Raw genomic sequence first — 21,861 nt, 5'->3', positions numbered from 1 at the left:
GTTTACAGACACACATACATACACACACTGAGAGACATATGGACAAAATTGCAAAACAATGTTTATATTAAGGTCTTCCAGTTTGCCTAATTGCCTCAATTTGTGTGCAAATTATATTAATCCTCCTTTTAATTCATTTGTAAAAAGCATTGTTTTCAGCGTAAATTATTAGATTTTTGTGTCACCCTTTCCCGCTCTTAAATTGACTATCAATTTTTAAAATATATATCCTCTGTAAAATTTTGCAATCTGTGTTACTCTCTCCCCCGGGTGATAGTTTTAAAGTGCACAGAGTTTAAAATAAATATTTTTATCTATAGCCAACTATTAATACATGTGGATTAACTCTAATTAAGCATTCATTAAACTGACAGAAAGCATATTTCTTTTATATATTTTAATTTTTTTTCTTCATGGTGTCATCACCTAAAATGGTGTCACCCGGTGCGGTCCGCCTCCCCGCCCCAGCCTCGCGACGCCACTGATCTTTGGACCAGTCTCTGTTGTGATATGTTACATAGTTGGATTATATGTGTTAGAATAATTTCATATAAGTGATTCACAATAGCATTTTTAAAAATCAGAAACATGTATTGTAGCCTACATACTGGAATACGACATGGATAGTTCGTTAACTATTGATTGTATAATGAAACAAGCTAGAAAAACAAACTGGAATCCACCAGAAACATTTGCGAGCTCTTGGATTTCGTGGATGTGCGCTGCGTTATCCCACATAGTCAACAACAAATACATAACTAATTGAACTGGTTGAAGCAGCATGACAGTGGCATGACGTTCAGATTAGAATCAGCAGCGATGAAATGTTTTTTTTAACTTTCTAAACCAATGTGGAATTCAAATGCATTGTAAAAAACATTCAATCTGGGTCTTTAGCTAAATGTGAAGTATCTTTTACTGTATAGTACAGAGCTAGGTGATTACAGAGAGTGGATAATGAAATAATAGCAAAGAAAAGATGGTGGTTAGGGCACAATATCGGAAAGACAGAAAATAACACCACTAAGCAGGTGCTGGTGTAAAGTCCACTGGTATAGAGGTCGAGGGGGAGACAAAGAAATGTCCTGAAGGAAATAGTTTGAAATAGAGATGGGAAGGAAGTATTATCAGGGATCGATCTCCACAAAAATCATGTGAGTTGACTACCGAAGCTAGGAAGCAGAAATGAATAAACAGAAGAAAACCAGAAAAGTTTAAGACAGTGGTTCTTAACCTGGGTTCAAACGAACACCAGAGGTTTGGTAAGTCAGTCTCAGGGCTTCGGCGGAGATCAAGAAACACACCCAACTCATATTTCACGATCGGATTTTGTCTGTGTGGACGATAGGACTATTAAGAAGGGTCCGATGAATGCGCAGAGGAAGCAAGTTAAATAAAAGCTTGTAAAAACTCCCAACAAACATCAGCTAAATGCGAACAAATGATTTTTGGGCCTACGATTGGCCCTTTTAAAAATAGACAGCTATTGAATGACTTTTCGTCAAGTCGCGTTAGATCGTGTAGAGAGGTGGTACCAAAAAATAGACAGCGATTGAATGACTTTTCGCCAAGTCGCGATAGATCGTGTAGAGAGGTGGTACCAAAAAATAGACAGCGATTGAATGACTTTACGTCAAGTCGCGTTAGATCGTGTAGAGAGGTGGTACCAAAAAATAGACAGCGATTGAATGACTTTTCGCCAAGTCGCGATAGATCGTGTAGAGAGGTGGTACCAAAAAATAGACAGCGATTGAATGACTTTACGTCAAGTCGCGTTAGATCGTGTAGAGAGGTGGTACCAAAAAAATAGACAGCGATTGAATGACTTTTTGTCAAGTCGCGTTAGATCGTGTAGAGAGGTGGTACCAAAAAAATAGACAGCGATTGAATGACTTTTTGTCAAGTCGCGTTAGATCGTGTAGAGAGGTGGTACCAAAAAATAGAATACAAATGTCAGTCACATGATCTACACTGTGAATTAGATCTCGCTCGCAATCATTCATACAAGCATCATTGTTAGGGGCCTCCAAATTTGCTCATACAAATAATAATACATTTATTTTTGCTACATACGAGTATTGCTATTAGTTATGTGATCGCTTTAACGTTTAAATTACAAGCTATTTTATTCACCTGTCGAATGTAAGTTTGCAATGTTCTTTGTTTTGTTTTATAAATTCTGTCGACTACACAAGACCTGTTTGAAAAGTCATTTTTCATCTGTTTTAATTGCATGTGCCATATAGATCTAGTCCTATTTCCGTTTCCTGATGGATTTGGACTCCTTTATTTGTTCCATGTTTCTGCGGATAACCAAACTTCAGTTGTGTATAATACCGAGAGAGCCACATGATATAAAAGCTAAGCGTGTATACATTATTTTTCAAAATCCACACCAGTTAACAATTAATTCCCTATCTTGGAATACTTGCGTATTTTCACTCACATTTGCTAACTTATTGTTAAACCGATTTTTTTATTCAACACGCAAACACATACACACATAAATACTCACTCAACGGAAACGGTTGCTGTGTCATATTCATGACGTTTTGTTTCTTAAAGAAGGCAGACAAGTGGTGTAACATCCGCCCCAGACAGAAGTTGACGTTTCCCAAAAAAGCTGATGCGTCCAGACGATGAGTATAAAAGAGCGTGCACATTACTAAAAGGTTCAATAGTCACTTCGACTAAACTACTATCTTGAGTTTTCTATTTCAGCATTTGTATGTTATTTATTTATTTATTTTATTTTAAGAATTTTTTTAAATAACAACCTTAAAAAAATGAAATGAATGTAAAAACTTATTTAAAAAAAAGAATTAGAACTTGTTTTGTTTTTACTTGCCCGCACAAAGAGTGTAGAGGAAATATTGTAATCGTGGCTAAAAAGTCACAGGAAATTTTTACAGTTTTCACCGTTTTACTAATCAGTATTGCATCATATACCTCCGGGCGAAAATTCAAATCCTGATTTATCCAAATGTCGGCGTTTTACGCGTAATCGAGTCGGAAAAACTGGGCTTTGCAATTATGTCCGTGTGTGTGTATGTGTGTCTTTGAACACGACAACTTGAGTACCGTTAGGTAAATTTCTTATATAAGTATTACATCCAATTTTTAGTTCTGTAACGACTTGTGAGCAATATACAGTAACCGGAAGTGGAACTTATTCTACTTTTGATTTTTCAAAAGTCTATAATTTTGAGTACTGTTTAAGATAAATAAACGAAATTTCACATATAAATAAAAGATCTAATTCTCTGGCTGCTAACATGTTTGAGTACATAGTACTTTCCGCTATTTCCGATCTCTCAGAAAAAAACGCATATTTATTTATAAAGTGTTAATATTCCGCACTAGTATACACATTGTTTTCTGTTTGACTGATGCGCAATTATTTGTTCTACCAAATTCTATTGTATTTTTTAAAGTTTAAGTAATTGAAAATTGATTAAAAATCATGCCCATATCCAGAGTTACATTCCCCATACTGTTATATGGGAATATTCGAGAAAGTTTAGGGGAGATCACTCCCGCTTTTAAAAAAATGTACAATGCATTTTATTTCAGAACAAAACTGTGAAAATGTCAGTTCCTTCACCTGTTGTCTTGGCTAGCGTGCTCATCTTCTTACTGGCCTTCAACGTGTGCGGTGTTCTTGCTCAAGATCGTCCGTGTTCCTATCATGACAGACCACATCCCCGTGGTCTGTGTGGCTCTAATCTTGCGAACACTGTCCAGCTTCTATGTGAAAGCCGCGGACTGCGGTCTAAAAGAGACGCGGAGAAAGGTAACTGTCTTATTGATATGTTTTCAAGGAAAGGAGAAACTGTCTCGTCTTTATGATGAAAAGGAAACAGCTATCTTATGATTTTTTTATGATGAAATGACGATAGCTCGTTGAGCTTTTAGTTCAGTGAGACGGCCAATACCTACCTAATTTTTTTTTCTTGAAATTTCTAATTCATTTTAACAACTATAATAATTTATTTTGACAGTTTATTGAACTTCCTTAAATATTTTTTTTACGAGACTACATTATTGTATCGCGGCAGATAAGTTTACGTCGTTATAGTGAGGATATTTCCCTAAGAAATTTCTTATTTTTCTTTAAATATTGAAAACTAAATTTGAACACTTAACTTAAGATATCAAAAATAGCAATGCAATTTTTATTAAATTGTTACTACGAAATGTTATTGTATATACAACACTCGGACTAATATTTAAATCTTCTGTTGGAATGTTACATAAAATATAAAATTAATAAAAAACAGCTTTTGAATGTAATATACTATGGTTGTAATAAGATACTAAATTTAATAAAAGAGCTGGATGCTGTATTAAAAATACAATATGGCGTGTAAAGAGAAATAATCACAAAGAAGAGTTATTAGGCTTTTAAAAACAACAATTTTCTTAACTGCAATTATTAGTGGATCACTTTAAAAAAAATTGTTTTGAAAGTATCACTATTTGTAAACAACATGGACTGACAAGTTTTTCAAAATCTTATAACTTGAGTAAGGTTTCTGATAGATAGACGAAATTTCACATATAAGTAAAAGATTTAATTTTCTTTTTTTCTGACAAATTGTGAGTAATTTCCGTTGACCGAAAGTAGTACATTACCCTATTCCAATTATTTTTTTAAAAGCATATTAATTTATTTTTAACTTGATTCTTTCTTTATAAAGTACTAATGTTCCGTTTTATTATACACAGATTATTTGCTGTGCATAAAGTGCGCAATTCTTTTTTTTTCTACGACATTCTTTTCTATTTACATTTTTTTAAGTATTTCAATTTTTAAAAATGTCTATACCACGTCTGCACTGGATTTGCCATCCCCATTAGTGTTATCTAAGAATATTTGAAAAAGTTTAAGGGAGATCACTCCAGCTTTATCGAAACTGACAGGCTTAACAAAATTTTCCTGCTTTGTTGAAATTAATGTGTTGCTTATAAATGCTTACTGATTAAATGTTACTGACTAAAGGCGGTTACATTGAGATAGAAAATGCGTTAAAACTTCGTACTCTTACTTTCTTATATTTAGAGGACCTCTACTACAACATTTAAGGAATTAGAAAACGGATAAATTTTTTTAAAATTCATAAAAAACGCTTTTCTTTATAGTTATTTAAATAGTAGTGTATAATTTATTTTCTAATTTTTAGTGCATTTTTACATAAAAGCTTATTATTAAAACGTTTTTTATGAAACTTTTTTAGTACTTTACATGTTTTATTTACACTAGAGTTGCATGACTAAAAATCATTCCGAACCTATTAAACGTGATGACGCGCTATTGAATGTGATTACGCATGTCTTATAGCGCGGAATAGTTTGATGAGACAGCCTACTAATTTGGATAAAATTTTAATTAATTCATAAAAAATTAAATAGGCAATCAATTATATCAAATTTAATGTCATGTTGCTTTGTCTTCATGTTTTACCCACTTACCAACTACGACCCGTATCTGTCAGGTAGAAGTGCCTGCAATTTCGCTCGGGCGTTTCGATTTAGACTGATGACAAACTGACGACTGACGACAGAGGACGTGAGTTAAATAAAAGCTTGTAAAAAGAGAAATACTAACAAACAATAATTTTAACGATATATGTTATTTGAGTGATCAGGTAGTTGCTTTGTTTAAAGGTAGTCGGGAGTGCATGTGGAATTGGTGAGTTTATGTGGCGTAATGCAGCTAATGTAATCATTGTCGACGTTCGTCCGCTTGTATGTAACTCGATGTAACAAAGCTATTAAGGTAGATCAACGGGCTATCAACGATGCCATTGGATTAAGGACACTAATTCTATATTAGATATTTGTACATTTTGTTATTCCATAATGGTTTTATGAAATTGCTTTTCTTAAAAATAGACATATACAACTGAAAATCAGACAAAAAGTATTTTTAATTTTTACTTTCACGTATAGAGAAAGTCTTGTAATCGTGCAAAAAAAAAATCGAGATTTTTACAAATCTCGACGTTTTACACCTCACTGATACGGAAAAACATAATTTTGCAATCTTGTCCGTATGTCTGTGTGTCTGTGTGTCTGTCTGTCTGTGTGTAAACACGATAACTTGAGTACCGTTACTGCTAGGATGATGAAATTTCATATATAAGTATTTTATCAAAATCGTAGATCCTGATCAACTTTTGAGCGATCTCCGATAACCGGAAGTGGTAGTTTTTCTACTTTGAATTTTTCAAAAGCCTATAACTTGAGTACTATTTCAGATAGATAAATGAAATTTCACATGTAAGTAAAAGATCTAATTCTCTACCTGGTGTTAAATTTTGAGTAATTTCCATTGACCGGAAATACTAATTTACGCTATTTTCGATTTATCAAAAAACGCATGTAAATTTATAAAGTACTAATAATATTGGCACTATAATGCACATTCTGTTTTGGCGTTCGATTGGTGCGCAATTATTTTTTCTATGAGATTCTATTCTATTTTTAAAAGTTTAAGTAATTAAAAATCATTTCTATATTTCAAGTTATATAAGAATATTCGAGAAAGTTTAGGGGAGATCACTACCTGTTTATTTAAACTGCTTGTTTTCCGATATTTGACCAGGTTTTGCAATATTTGAAGCAAGCACTTGATCAAATTATTATTTGTTCTTTTTAAAGTGGATTTGTAAAACTTAACTTTTGTTTACATAAAGAAACGTCATGTAAAATGTAATTGATTTAATTTTTTTGTCTCCATTTTGTTTAGACGGGGATGACAAGTTTGATGTGATGACCTTGACCAAGAAGAGCGCCCTGACCTACCTGGGCAAGAGAGAGTACACCGCCAACATTGTGTGTGAGTGCTGCTATAACCGGTGTTCACAAAGCGAAATGCTGGCATACTGCTAGAGCACTGATCTGATAAAGATACATACTTCCTAGTTGACCTGAAAACTTTATGGCTATCTTTAGACAACCAGCATTCTAAAACATTTTCAGAAAAAACTGAAACGTTCCATAGTCTCATACAAATTCTAACAAGTAATTTCTAATTTTTTGAAAAATAATGTCCTTACCTAATGCGTAAAATATGTTGAATATACGAAGCTAGAAAGTTTTACATACAAAATTATATATATATATATACACGATTTGATTAAAAATTGATACTTGTTTAAAGTTTGTTGAATATATAGATTACGCTCTGATTAAAATCGATTTCCATGCTCTTTGATTGAATAAAATTTAATAAAAGACTTTTGCCTTTTTTTTGCTTGTGTTGTACTTTATTATTTTTAATCTATATACTAATAAAAAGAAAATGTTTTGTGTATATGTTTGTTTGTTTGTTTGTGTTCCGCTAGATTAGAGCTTCTGTACTATGTGTAGAACAGTGACATACTTATTTATGTAGGGCCTACAGAATAATGTTCTTTTTTCAAAAATGTTATACACAACTTTATTCAGACAATAATTAATTTTTGATATATTCATTTGAAGAAGCATCCTTCCTTTAATTACAAAAGTTCAGAACAAATACTTTAATTTCACAAAAAATAAAAACTTTCACAGGGAAGTATAGTACAATCTTAAAAGTGATCTGCATGCAGAGTTTCTTTCCAAATACTTTATTTACTTATTCTCACAACAAACATGGCTTCTATTAGAATCTTTTATAAATTACTAGCGTATCCGTCCCCGTGCGTTGCCGTGGAGATAGAAGAAATTCTGACGAAATATATAAGAAGGGTTTCATTAATGCGTTACCAACCAACCCTATGTTCTTAGACGCGTAACCTTGTTTTCTAAAACTGAGTTATTTACCTTGAGTGTACGTTAATCACTCACCGAAATAATGAGGTAGAAAACTCTTCGCTGACCGCCCATGTGTCAGGGACGTAGAGGTGCGCTCTCGGGAGTCCCCGATTACACTACCGTAGAGGCGCCATTGTGCTCGCAGGGTAACCCGGGGTGCTTCGGATCTTGCAATCTACGGGGCTCCTGCGGTTGCTCCTGTTGAAGTTTTAACGCTGAATATAGTAGGACCCCTTACCCACTATGCAGGACGCACGATTAACGGATGCCAAGTGCTAACAAAGCCGCTCTGGAAATCTGGACGCCAAATTGTGTATTGACGAAAATCGCACCCTCCCGGGCGCCGCTCATATCAGATCTTAATTATTTTGTTAACAGAAACCTTGCTGGGAGTATTCTCATCAATTCCTTTAAAGTTTTTAGCGCTCGGATGAAAAGTGTCGAACCGCATCTGACTTTCAGTTTTTAAATATAGGCCTACAGTACATAGAGAAGAATCGCACAGTTCCGGGGAACCCCCCTTGCGAAATTAAAAAAAAAGATTGTTTTACAGAAAAATCCCCTGTAGTGTTGTAATCAACTCCCCAAAGTTTTATAGCACTGGAATGAACGGTGTCAGATCGCATTCGACTTCTATTTTTTATATGCAGTATATAGAGAAACATCGCACCCTCAAGTGGCGTCCCCCTTGCGAAATGAAAGAAAAGATTTTTTTTTGCAGGACCCTTCCCTGCAGTGTTCTCATAAACTCCCCAAAGTTTGATTGCGATCGGATAAACAGTGTCGACCCGCAATTGACTTTTATTTCTTATATACCGTATATAGAGAGAAAAAAACAAATCGCGACCTGCCAATTTAGATAGAAACTCGTCATGTTTTTGGAACAAGTACAACAACTTGACACACTTTCAGCAGTGCAAGGTCTTTACGGCTGAAGAAACCACTGAGTTCCCCACGTCATTTACATAGGAGATCATTAAAGACCTCCAGCTGCAGTTTCAGTAGCGGTTTTCTGACTTGGATTCAAAGGCAGAAGAGGTGAGACTGTTTCAAAGCCCATTTGAAGCAAATGTGGCCAGTTGTAAAGATGAACTGCAGCTGGGGGTCATTGAATTGCAAGAAAATGACTTCCTTAGAGACATTCAAAGAAAGAAGGGCGGATGGGTTTACATACGTTTTTACCCATGGAAAACTTTCCTAACATTAAAACTTTTGCATCAAAGTACCTTTCAAATTTTCGAACATGCTGTGTGAATGAACATTTTCAATAATGAAATACGCGAAGAACATTATTTGAGAACAAAGCCTTGTTGTTATCAATTGATATTACAATCATAGATTTGTCTGATCTTGTAAGAATAGTTTAATTTATTCTACCTGTTTTGAACAAATTAAAATTCAATTCTTTTTCACGACGTGTTATTCCAAAATACATATATTATATGATATTTTTCGTTTACCACTAGTACTAAAGGCACTCAATGCCATATTTGGCAAGATAAATGTTTTACTCTATTGGATCTAAAAATAAAATGCCCAGTAGGGCATGTTGAATGGCACACCGATCGGATCTAGGTCCAGACTCGTGACTTTTGGGACATTCCTGAGTTCACCCAGCTCTGATGGGTACCTGACTCATATTGGGGAAAGTAAATGCGTTTGGGCATAGTGCTGACTATACCATCCCTTCATATGCCGAGGTTTAGAAACAAATGTACTTTATATGCCATGGACTCATTGTCTGAAAGGGGAGCTTTAATTTTTTAATACTTTTTAATACATACATTTCCAGAGTATTTAATTCCCGCATCACGTTAGGGAAAATAAAGGAATCTGGACATGGTGCTGATCAAACCATCCCGTCATATGCAAGGTTCATTTTGTGTAACAGAAAAATATATACCTATATTTTAAATAAGAAAAAAACAACCCATATTCAATTTAATGTTTTCTATACAGAAGGGTTTGTTGAATGCGCATTTGAAGCTGTTGGGTTTAAGAAGAACAGGATTAGAGGCATCGCACATTGCTCGATACAGGATTAAAAGTGTGTGTGTGTGTGGGGGGGGGGTTGAAGGATGATGTATTTTAAGTCAATGTTTCGACAGAAGCATTAAATAATGCTTGAAAAAGATTGAGTGTCTGGGGTTTACGTGTCTCAGAATTAAAAGAGTAAGGGTTTACATGTCGAGGATTAAATGTCCAGAATTAAGTGTCGGGGGATTGTATATATATATATATAAACAATATATTCATAATCAATATGAAAGATAGTTCAATGTTTGTATTATCACTAAAATGACAAATTATCATTACTCTAGCTTACCAACCACCCTCTACATCTAACTTAAAAATATATATTATACTTCAAAAATTGTTCTACACCTAGTGACATAATTATCGCAGTGTCCCTGAAACGTTCATCTATGGGCCCCACCCAAGTTTAAATCATCACTGATATAGTGTAGTGGTCGCTATTAGAATATATAACACGAGAAAAATGTCCCGTTGAGGAAGGATACATCGGGCACTAGGTTGATAGTGCTGTCTCTATTCTCTAAACTAAAACCAAAACTAAAATCACCACCTTAATTAAATTTAACCGGAATAAAAAAATGACATTGATAACAGATTTTTATCCAGAATCGTCATTTCTATCGCATTTAAACTTGATCTACACGTAGCTATCGCGCATTTATACTAAATATACTAAATATATTTAATAATGTTGTAGCCATACCTCTAAACCATGCACCTAATCTCAGTCATGACAAAAGTCGCATTTAGAGTTTCCTTCAGGCAACTTCTTGGAAGGAAGGGGTTCCGCACAGCCCCCCCCCCCCCCCTCCACACACACACACACCAAAGCACCTCTACCGTCCCTTTCAACGATATATAATTAAATACTTTTTCAAGTCCGTCCCCTCACAGAAAATTCCACCCCGCCCCCGAAAATTTCAAGCTCCCCCACCCCTCTCCGGGGAGGAAAACGTCTGAAAGAAACACTGGTAGCATTTGTTGATCATACAAACTAAAGGTAGAGCCTGGGAGGGGCTTCGCCCCTACCGGAAGAGATGCATGAAAGAAACTATGCACGCAATAGACTGTTTAGATTAGAAAATTTCAAGTTCCCCCACCCCTCGCCGGGGAGGAAAAAGTCTGAAAGAAACACTGGTCGTATTTGTAGATCATACAAACTGAAGGTAGAGCCTACTTCTATAATTTAAACTCGTTACATCGTTTCCTACTTTTGGCCGATAAACCTCACTCTCGCAGACAGTCTTTCTTTTAGAAATTTTTCTGGGGGTTGGCACCTGAATTTTTGCAGAGGCGATTAAATTATCCGAAGAGATGCATGAAAGAAACTCTGCAAGCAAACCACTTTTTAGATTAGACACATGAATTCAGAGGCGTATCCAGGTTTTCGGGGTAGGGGGAGCGAAAACAGTAAAAAAGGCGCCGAATTCGTAACATTTTATATATTGAACGACTGTTTATATATATACATATATATATATATATATATATATATATATATATATATATATATATATATATATATATATATATATATATATACATATATATATATATATATATATATATATATATATATATATATATATATATATATATATATATATATATATACATATATATATATACATATATATATATATATATATATATATATATATATATATATATATATATATATATATATATATATATATATATATATATATATATATATATATATATATATATAAGCTGTATGTTATTGCTTCGCTATGATGAAAATAAATTGAAAGTAGCACTCTGCAGAAATTTAAAAAAAAAACACAATGTAGGCCGACAAAACAAAACAAAAATGTATCACTCTAAACCAGGGGTCTCCAAACTACGACACGCGGGCCGGATGCGGCCCGCGAGGTCCTTTCATCCGGCCCTCGGACTCTTGGAGATCCTTTTGTCAACGGAAAAAAAAATTGTTGGAGGTAGCTGAGAAAAATTCAAAACAAACGGAAAATGTAGCAATGAGTGCAAATACCATTGAAGTAAACGCGGCCAGTTACCCAGTAAATGACCTCATTAAAGACTTGTTAAAGGGCGGGTGGGTTTTATAAGTATTTGCCCAAGGAAGATTTTCCTAATATTAAAACTTTTGCATCCAAGTAACTTTCAAACTTTGGAACAATATACAAACTTTATGTAGAATGAAGTAGGCCTACGTGACGAACAATTTGAGAACAAACTTGGACCTCGAGTGGGTTGTCGGTCCCCGACAGTGTTTCTTTCAGACTTTTTTCTCGGGTGGGAGGCACTTGAAATATATATATATATATATATATATATATATATATATATATATATATATATATATTTCAAGTGCCTCCCACCCGAGAAAAAAGTCTGAAAGAAATATATTTATATAAATATATATATATATATATATATATATATATATATATATATATATATATATATATATATATATATATATATATATATATATATATACATATATATATATATATATACATATATATACATGAAGACAATGCAATCTGAAACTAAATTTGACTTAATTGGATGCCTAATTAATTTTTTATTAATTAATTAAAATTTGGACCGAATCAATAGGCATGTCTATCCAACCACACCACACGCGTCATCACGTTCAATAGCTGCGCCATCAGGTTTAATAGCTGCGCCATCACGTTCAATAGACGTTTTAATAACAAGCTTTTATTACTAATGCACTAAAAAGTAGAAAATAAATTATACACTACTATTTAAATTACTATAAAGAAAAGCGTGGGTCTCTTCTCAAATATTAGTAAAGGTATCCAATAGGTACTAAAGTACTAAAGTGACCCACGCTTTTCTATATAGTAATTTAAATAGTAGTGTATAATTTATTTTCTACTTTTTAGTGCATTAGTAATAAAAGCTTGTTATTAAAACGTTTTTTATTTAACAAATATCAATGTTTAAAACTTTGAGTTTAAAAAGTTTCCAAAAAAGCGCCACTCTGCTAAAAATGGCCAGAGGGGGAGCGGCTCCCCCCCCCCCCTCTTTGCGTACGCTACTGCATGAATTAGGCGGTAATTTTATTATAAAGTATCGATGATGACATTTCTTTTGAGTTGGGGGGGGGGGGGGCGGCTTAGACGTTCTTACGCGGGGGATGGGCTTCGCCCCTACCCGAAGAATTGTATGAAAGAAACTCTTCACGCAAATCACTTTTAAAATTAGACAAAATTGGCTTTTAAATTCAATGTTTTTAATTTGCTTGTGTTTTCTCTATCGCGTTCTTGTCAGATAGATAGATACACAGATAGATACTCACACAGACAGCGAAACTATTAGTATAGATTGATTGGATTTCCTTATAAATGTCACTTAAGCGTGTTGACATTATTTTCCAGCCAAACAGTTCCGCGGAGAAAATAAATGACTGGATTGGATTGATGAAAGATTTTTTCTCTTTTTCTGAAAGTCGATACGCTGACGGAAGTGTCTCCGACGGTTGTGAACGTATACGGGTTCTGGCGGCCTGGTGACAGGTGTGAATCTTTACAGGTGGGCTATCGGTAAAATAATGGAATTTTGTGAGAATTCCTTCTTAATAGGTGGGCAGTCAGTAAAATAAAAGAATTTTAGGCTTTTTCCGATTTCTAAAAAAAGCGCATGTAAATGTATAAACTACTAATAATATCCCGCACTATTACGCACATTTAGTTTGGAGTTCACTTGGTGTGCAATTCTTTTTTCTAAGAGATTCTATTCTATTATAAAAAGTTTAAGTAATTAAAAATTGATTAAAACTATTGTCTATATCCCGAGTTGTTATATAAGGATTTTCGAGAAAGTTTAGGGGAGATCACTCCCGGTTTATTAAAATAATAATACAAACGTTTTATAAAACAATAAAAAACTGGAAACAATTTTCATCAATTTTTAATTATAAATACAGAAGTTTTTTAAACAACAATTCACTTGAAACAAAGTTTTCCATTTTTACTTGTGTGTGTTTGTGTGTGTGTGTGTCTATGTGTCTGTGAACACGATAACTTTAGTACCGTTGTAGCTAGGCTAATGATATTTCATGTATAAGTATTAATCGAATTAGTAGTTCTGTATAAATTTTTCAGCAATTTCCGATAACCGGAAGTAGGAATTATTCTACTTTAAATTTTTTCAAAAATCTATAACTTGAATACTGTTTCAGATAGATAAATGAAATTTCACACATAAGTAAATATTTAATTCTCTGCCTTCTATCAAATTTTGAGTAATTTCCGTTGACCGGAAGAAGTAATTTACGATTTCTCAAAAAATACATGAGAATTTAAAAAGTACTAATAATGTTCCGCATTGTTATACACATTGTTTGGCGTTTACTTGGTGCGCAATTCTTTTTTTCTATGAGATGCTATTCTATTTTTAAAAATTTAAGTAATTAAAAATGAATTTAAAATATTGTCTTTATCTCGAGTTGCCATCCCCAGTAGGGTTATGGAAGAATATTCAAGAAAGTTTAGGGGAGATCACTCCCGGTTTATTTCATTATAAATACAATGGTTTTATAAAACAACGATACACTTTTTTTATGAACTTTATATATGATAGATACAGAAGTTTTAAAATATCAATTTACTTGCAACAAACTTTTCAATTTTTTTCATTATAAATACAAACGTTTTATAAAACAACAATACTCTTGAAACAATTCTTATCAATTTTTTAAAATAATAAATACAAAATTTTATAAAACAACATTTCACTGAAGACGGGGACGGAAACCAACCGGAAACTGGCGTGGGTAGAGTTTCTTGTTGTTGAAGTTTTGTTTGATAACGAAGCCAGAGATGCGGTGTAACTTCCGCCCGTGGGTGTAAGTTGGGTCTTCCTCTGACCGCCCACGGGCATAGGCCGGGTCTTCTCCTAAGAAGCACCTGCATGCTAACGGCGAGTATAAAAGAACGGGTAAATCTCTTTGTACCATCACGAGTTCTAACACCCAAGTCGCTACTTCTTTCAGTACTAGTTTGTTGTTTGGTAAGTTTTCATTGTTACCGTTAGCTTGTGAGTTGTTTTTTTTTTTTAATTTAACTGAACATATATATATATATATATATATATATATATATATATATATATATATATATATATATATATATGGTGACAGGACAAATGATCTCAGACAAAAAAAAGATAACATTTTTACCGCCCCTCCCCCCCCCTCCCCCGAACAAAATGAAATTTATATAGAAAATATATACTTTTAACAGTGTCCGCCCCCCCCCCCTCCGAAGAAAGTCTACTGCCCCCCCCCCCCCCCCTCCCGACAGCGGTCATCGCATGGCCAAGTTTATAGTAGTGTGCATGCAAACAAAGCATTATTAGTGGCGATTACTCAGCTATGGCCTGTTTTGTTACCTCGCAGAAAGGTTTTTGGACATTAGTTTCTGGTGAATTTATATTTATAAAAGCCATAAGTGGAGCAGCAGGCAAAGGTGACAGGACTAATGGTCTCAGGACAAATGATCTCAGACAAAATATCTCACGGACAAATGATCTCAGGACAAATGATTTCAGGACAAATGATCTCAAGGACAAATGATCTCAAGGACAAATTATCTCACTGACAAAAGATACCAGGACAAAATATATCAGGACAAATGATATCATGGACAAATGATCTCAGACAAAATATCTCAGACAAAATATCTCACAGCAAAATTTTAATAGCATGTAGATGATGTTAGTTCATTTGAACTGGCTTGGCGGGGGCCTTTCGATACAACCAGAAAAGTGACAGATGTAGGCTACGAAGTAACTATAAATAATAAGAACCGTATGCTTATTTTTCATCTGAATATTTTAAGCTTATTTGAAGTACGGCCAGATGAGCTAGAACTGTCGACCGTGACACCTACAGTAAATTGCGATATGATTAACAACACCGAGGATTGTGATCACAACGAGATTCATGCAGTGTCATCTGGACAAGAGAGTTATAGGGATGTAAAATTAGGACAAATGCCTGGTGACATTAAAACTAGAATTTCACATCTTTTGCTGGATTTCTGTGACGTATTGTCTGCCGTTCTAGGTAAAGCAACTGCTATGGAACATGCAATCAATCTAACGTCAATGCGACCAATAAAGCTACAACCCTATAATATACCCTTACATTATAGAGTACAGGTACAAGCCGAAATCAAAGATTTATTGGAATCGGGAATATTTGAATCGTCGTACTCCCCGTATGCTGCACCTATCGTTTTATTCAAGAAGAAAAATGACGAGATCAGGATGTGTGTTGACTATAAACAGCTGAACCTATGCCAAACCAGGAGTAACTGTTTATTAAAATAGCACAGGCACATTTTTTTTTCAAAGTTCGATTTATCTGAAAGTTACTGGCAGATTCCAATTAAAGAATTAGTTAAGAAATTGACTGCCTTTGTAACATCATTTTGGTCAGCATCATTGGAATTTTATTTTATGAGCTTTGGTCTTATTAATGCCCCAGATAATTTAATAGATTAATGAGACGGGTTTTGGCAGATAACAATAATACAGTGGCTTATTTTGATGATATTTGTTTATTCTCAAAGAACTGGGAGGAGCACATCACTGGTTTGCAGGCGCTTTTCACAGCTTTAAAAAAATGGTTTAACAGAGATAAACAGTAAGGTTGAAAAAGCATGAGAGAAATTCAATTCTTAGATCACGTGATTTTGCACCAAACTGTAAAACTCAAAACCATATTCTTGAGATAAATATTCCTAAATCCCTGAAGGAGGTACGCAGCTTGCTAGGGCTCTGCAAATATTATAGGAAACTTTGCCTCACTTTTACACCTACACTTGACTTCTTCAGCTAGGAAGGGTAGGTTTAATTCCAGATTTGTGTACATTGTTCAATGTAATAAGTTCAATGAAAACTTTATTTCAGATCGAAATTGTTTGAAAATGTCAGTTCCATCACCTCTCGTCTTGGCTAGCGTGCTCATCTTCTTACTGGCCTTCAACGTGTGCGGTGTTCTTGCTCAAGATCGTACGTGTTCCTATCATGACAGACCACACCCCCGTGGTCTGTGTGGCTCAAAACTCGCGGACACTGTCCAGCTTCTCTGTGACTACCGTGGACAGCGGTCTAAAAGAGACGCTGAGAAAGGTATATGTATTGTATATTTTATAGTATAAGGGAGATAACTGTCTTCTGGATTTATTGAAGGAGCGGATGTACCGGTCTTGTTCATGTTGATTTACTTAAGAAACCGGGTAACTTTTTTGTTTCTTTAACAAAACAAAAAATCGAAAAAAAAGACAATTTAATTTGTTCTGACGGTTTGCATCTCGTGCGTCTCAGAAAGAACTACAACTACTTGTATGAATGTATGTAAGTATGTGTGTGTGTGTGTGTGTCTGTGAACACGATAACTTAAGGTTGATGAAAAAATTTAAGTGTTATAATCCAATTTATAGTTTTGTAACAACTTTTCAGCGATTTCCAAAAAAACGGAAGTGGAACTTATTCTACTTTTAGTTTTTCAAAAGCTTATATTTTGAGTACTGTTTGAGATAGATCAATGAAATTTCACACGTCAGTAAAAGATCTATTTCTCCGCCTTCTTTCAAATTTTGAGTAATTTTTGTTGATCGAAAGTAGTAATTTCCGCTATTTCCAATTTGTAAAAAAACGCTTAAGAATTTATAATAATGTTCCTCACTATTATACACTCCTTTTTTCTACGAGATTCTATTCTATTTTCAAAAAGTTTAAGTAATTAAAATGGGTTAAAAACTTTGTCTATTTCCCGAGTTGCCATCCTCCGTAGTGTTATAAAAGAATATTCGAGAAAGTTTAGGGGAGATCACTCCCGGTTTATTAATAAGAGAATCATGTCTACCGCTGTTTAGCAAATAAAAATAAAATTATCTCAATTCTAATCCTAAAAGCAAAATTAAATGATTCTGGCGCACACAGGTGGTATTCATAAATTATCTTTCCACAAATTCCTATAATAAAGAAGTCACGATAAGGCAAATTTTAAAAATCAGTCTATAATATTACATGAATTATTTCCCATTGACAACAAAATGTTGGTAAAGAATATTTACCTTAAAACTACCATTTTCAAATGCGTCTTAAAATGATATTACAGAAATTCAACTTTAAAAAAAAATAATTTAAAAATAGATTAGTTCGATGTCTTAATGTCTTGACAATACGACGACCTCGACCTACAGTCAAAGTAAATTATCTCCACACTCAAAGTAAAACACAAACATAGATCGATATTTAATAAAATGTATGTGTGTATAGTCTCTTCTATAAACAACTATTGACCAGCTTGTGTCGAGTCACTCTTGGCGTCTGCAGGATTTTTTTTACTCCATCCAGCATTAATGGGTACCTGAACCTTCTAGTCACAGCGTCCCCAGGACTTTTCTTAGTCCATCCAGCATTAATGGGTACCTGAACCTTGTGGTCACAGCGTCCCCAGGACTTTTCTTAGTCCATCCAGCATTAATGGGGTACCTGAACCTTGTAGTCACAGCGTCCCCAGGACTTTTCTTAGTCCATCCAGCATTAATGGGTACCTGAACCTTGTGGTCACAGCGTCCCCAGGACTTTTCTTAGTCCATCCAGCATTAATGGGTACCTGAACCTTGTGGTCACAGCGTCCCCAGGACTTTTCTTAGTCCATCCACCATTAATGGGTACCTGAACCTTCTAGTCACAGCGTCCCCAGGACTTTTCTTAGTCCATCCAGCATTAATGGGTACCTGAACTGTGTGGTCACAGCGTCCCCAGGACTTTTCTAAGTCCATCCAGCATTAATGGGTACCTGAACTGTGTGGTCACAGCGTCCCCAGGACTTTTCTTAGTCCATCCAGCATTAATGGGTACCTGAACTGTGTGGTCACAGCGTCCCCAGGACTTTTCTTAGTCCATCCAGCATTAATGGGTACCTGAACCTTGTGGTCACAGCGTCCCCAGGACTTTTCTTAGTCCATCCAGCGTTAATGGGTACCTGAACCTTCTAGTCACAGCGTCCCCAGGACTTTTCTTAGTCCATCCACCATTAATGGGTACCTGAACCTTCTAGTCACAGCGTCCCCAGGACTTTTCTTAGTCCATCCAGCATTAATGGGTACCTGAACTGTGTGGTCACAGCGTCCCCAGGACTTTTCTAAGTCCATCCAGCATTAATGGGTACCTGAACTGTGTGGTCACAGCGTCCCCAGGACTTTTCTTAGTCCATCCAGCATTAATGGGTACCTGAACTGTGTGGTCACAGCGTCCCCAGGACTTTTCTTAGTCCATCCAGCATTAATGGGTACCTGAACCTTGTGGTCACAGCGTCCCCAGGACTTTTCTTAGTCCATCCAGCGTTAATGGGTACCTGAACCTTCTAGTCACAGCGTCCCCAGGACTTTTCTTAGTCCATCCAGCATTAATGGGTACCTGAACTGTGTGGTCACAGCGTCCCCAGGACTTTTCTAAGTCCATCCAGCATTAATGGGTACCTGAACTGTGTGGTCACAGCGTCCCCAGGACTTTTCTTAGTCCATCCAGCATTAATGGGTACCTGAACTGTGTGGTCACAGCGTCCCCAGGACTTTTCTTAGTCCATCCAGCATTAATGGGTACCTGAACCTTGTGGTCACAGCGTCCCCAGGACTTTTCTTAGTCCATCCAGCGTTAATGGGTACCTGAACCTTCTAGTCACAGCGTCCCCAGGACTTTTCTTAGTCCATCCAGCATTAATGGGTACCTGAACCTTCTAGTCACAGCGTCCCCAGGACTTTTCTTAGTCCATCCAGCATTAATGGGTACCTGAACTGTGTGGTCAACAGCGTCCCCAGGACTTTTCTTAGTCCATCCAGCATTAATGGGTACCTGAACCTTGTAGCCACAGCGTCACAGCGTCCCCAGGACTTTTCTAAGTCCATCCAGCATTAATGGGTACCTGAACCTTCTAGTCACAGCGTCCCCAGGACTTTTCTTAATCCATCCAGCTCTAATGGGTACCTGAACTGTGTGGTCACAGCGTCCCCAGGACTTTTCTTAGTCCACGCAGCATTAATGGGTACCTGAACCTTCTAGTCACAGCGTCCCCAGGACTTTTCTTAGTCCACGCAGCATTAATGGGTACCTGAACCTTGTGGCCACAGCGTCCCCAGGACTTTTCTTAGTCCATCCAGCATTAATGGGTACCTGAACCTTGTGGTCACAGCGTCCCCAGGACTTTTCTAAGTCCATCCAGCATTAATGGGTACCTGAACCTTGTGGTCACAGCGTCCCCAGGACTTTTCTTAATCCATCCAGCTCTAATGGGTACCTGAACTGTGTGGTCACAGCGTCCCCAGGACTTTTCTTAGTCCATCCAGCATTAATGGGTACCTGAACCTTGTGGTCACAGCGTCCCCAGGACTTTTCTTAGTCCATCCAGCATTAATGGGTACCTGAACCTTCTAGTCACAGCGTCCCCAGGACTTTTCTTAGTCCATCCAGCATTAATGGGTACCTGAACTGTGTGGTCACAGCGTCCCCAGGACTTTTCTAAGTCCATCCAGCATTAATGGGTACCTGAACCTTCTAGTCACAGCGTCCCCAGGACTTTTCTTAGTCCATCCAGCATTAATGGGTACCTGAACCTTCTAGTCACAGCGTCCCCAGGACTTTTCTTAGTCCATCCAGCATTAATGGGTACCTGAACCTTCTAGTCACAGCGTCCCCAGGACTTTTCTTAGTCCACCCAGCATTAATGGGTACCTGAACCTTCTAGTCACAGCGTCCCCAGGACTTTTCTTAGTCCATCCAGCATTAATGGGTACCTGAACCTTGTAGTCACAGTGTCCCCAGGACTTTTCTTAGTCCATCCAGCATTAATGGGTACCTGAACCTTGTAGTCACAGCGTCCCCAGGACTTTTCTTAGTCCATCCACCATTAATGGGTACCTGAACCGTTAAGTTCTAACTATCAAAGATAAAATTAACGTTTCAATGTGTCTGTATCATCATCAGAGGGAGATGATAAGTTTGACGTCATGACCTTGACCAAGAAGAGCGCCTTGACCTACCTGGGCAAGAGACAAAGTACGGCCAACATTGTGTGTGAGTGCTGCTATAACCAGTGTTCAATCAACGAAATAATGGCCTACTGTTAAGTCATCGACACACTAGAAGATGTGGCAGCAAACTAGCCAACTAAATTTTTAGTCATAAAATAATTTAAAAAGAAAACCCCCATAAACTTTTAAGATTGTCGTTTGTCATTGCTAATAAATTAAAATGATTATTTTTATATGCTAGGCTTGGTTTTTTTTCCCCACTATAATATGCTTGTTAAATTATGCCCTATATTGTCCAAAATATCTCAGTTGTATGTTTTTAGGAAATAAATCGATTGTTGAAGTTTTGAGAAATTAAAACTCGTGAACATTTTAACACTCCTTTCTTTGTGTTTAATAATATTTATATTTAGTTTATTTATATGTATGTTTTACCATAAATTTTAAAATAATCCTCTGAAAAGTGTTTCACTCTTATGAGTTCTAATCTATAATTAGGATAATGTGGCTGAGCATAAACCTAAACAAACACTTCATATGCCGTGTTTATACACATACGTGAAGGTATCTACCATGTAGACAGCCTGATCCGAAAAGGTACAGTTTTGTAACTTTGTTCTATAAAATTCTTAATACAATATTTGAGTCTGTTCGAAATAAACTACTGGACAAAGCTTATTTTCACCTGAACTACATACCTATTTCAGATAATGCGTTGAAACCTGACTGTAAATGGGGCAGATGACCTAGGCATATGAAAAGAAAGTTATAATCATTTTCGTCAAGCCAATGTGTTCATGATCTTAAATTTAAAAACCCATGAAACTCGATAGCCAAAGATTTACAATGAGAATAATTGCTATTTAACCAGAAGCACCTATTCTAATTATTGTAATAATATTTTTTAAAATAAATGTACACAGAGATAGATTGTTTTCTTATATAATTAATTTAAAAAGTC

The 21,861-nt window shown here is 35.8% G+C and overlaps 2 protein-coding genes across 2 annotated transcripts; both read left to right on the top strand.

The window, feature by feature from the left end:
- The first annotated feature begins 2,682 nt into the window (after positions 1 to 2,682).
- On the top strand, positions 2,683 to 7,193 carry LOC131951432 (molluscan insulin-related peptide 3-like). Its single transcript, XM_059313837.1, has 3 exons — positions 2,683 to 2,726; positions 3,574 to 3,793; positions 6,752 to 7,193. The coding sequence occupies exons 2-3, from the start codon at positions 3,589 to 3,591 to the stop codon at positions 6,892 to 6,894; spliced, it is 348 nt and encodes a 115-aa protein (XP_059169820.1). The 5' UTR covers positions 2,683 to 2,726; positions 3,574 to 3,588; the 3' UTR covers positions 6,895 to 7,193.
- Positions 7,194 to 14,816: 7,623 nt separating this feature from the next.
- Positions 14,817 to 21,278, top strand: LOC131951431 (molluscan insulin-related peptide 3). The gene is made up of 3 exons (XM_059313836.1): positions 14,817 to 14,865; positions 16,771 to 16,992; positions 20,854 to 21,278. The coding sequence occupies exons 2-3, from the start codon at positions 16,788 to 16,790 to the stop codon at positions 20,994 to 20,996; spliced, it is 348 nt and encodes a 115-aa protein (XP_059169819.1). The 5' UTR covers positions 14,817 to 14,865; positions 16,771 to 16,787; the 3' UTR covers positions 20,997 to 21,278.
- The last annotated feature ends 583 nt before the right edge of the window (positions 21,279 to 21,861 follow it).

Source organism: Physella acuta, unplaced genomic scaffold (assembly GCF_028476545.2).
Source record: "Physella acuta isolate Inbredline_101_S28 unplaced genomic scaffold, ASM2847654v3 ptg000813l, whole genome shotgun sequence".
Classification (NCBI taxonomy): domain Eukaryota; kingdom Metazoa; phylum Mollusca; class Gastropoda; family Physidae; genus Physella; species Physella acuta.
Note: the sequence above shows the minus strand (reverse complement) of the source record. Positions and strands in the feature narration are given on the sequence as shown.

Excerpts from the sequence above, each read along its gene's own strand:
- LOC131951432 (XM_059313837.1), top strand. The coding sequence starts at position 3,589 with ATGTCAGTTCCTTCACCTGTTGTCTTGGCTAGCGTGCTCATCTTCTTA. Across the intron at positions 3,794-6,751 it reads TAAAAGAGACGCGGAGAAAG|ACGGGGATGACAAGTTTGAT; the intron begins GTAACTGTCTTA and ends CATTTTGTTTAG.
- LOC131951431 (XM_059313836.1), top strand. The coding sequence starts at position 16,788 with ATGTCAGTTCCATCACCTCTCGTCTTGGCTAGCGTGCTCATCTTCTTA. Across the intron at positions 16,993-20,853 it reads TAAAAGAGACGCTGAGAAAG|AGGGAGATGATAAGTTTGAC; the intron begins GTATATGTATTG and ends TATCATCATCAG.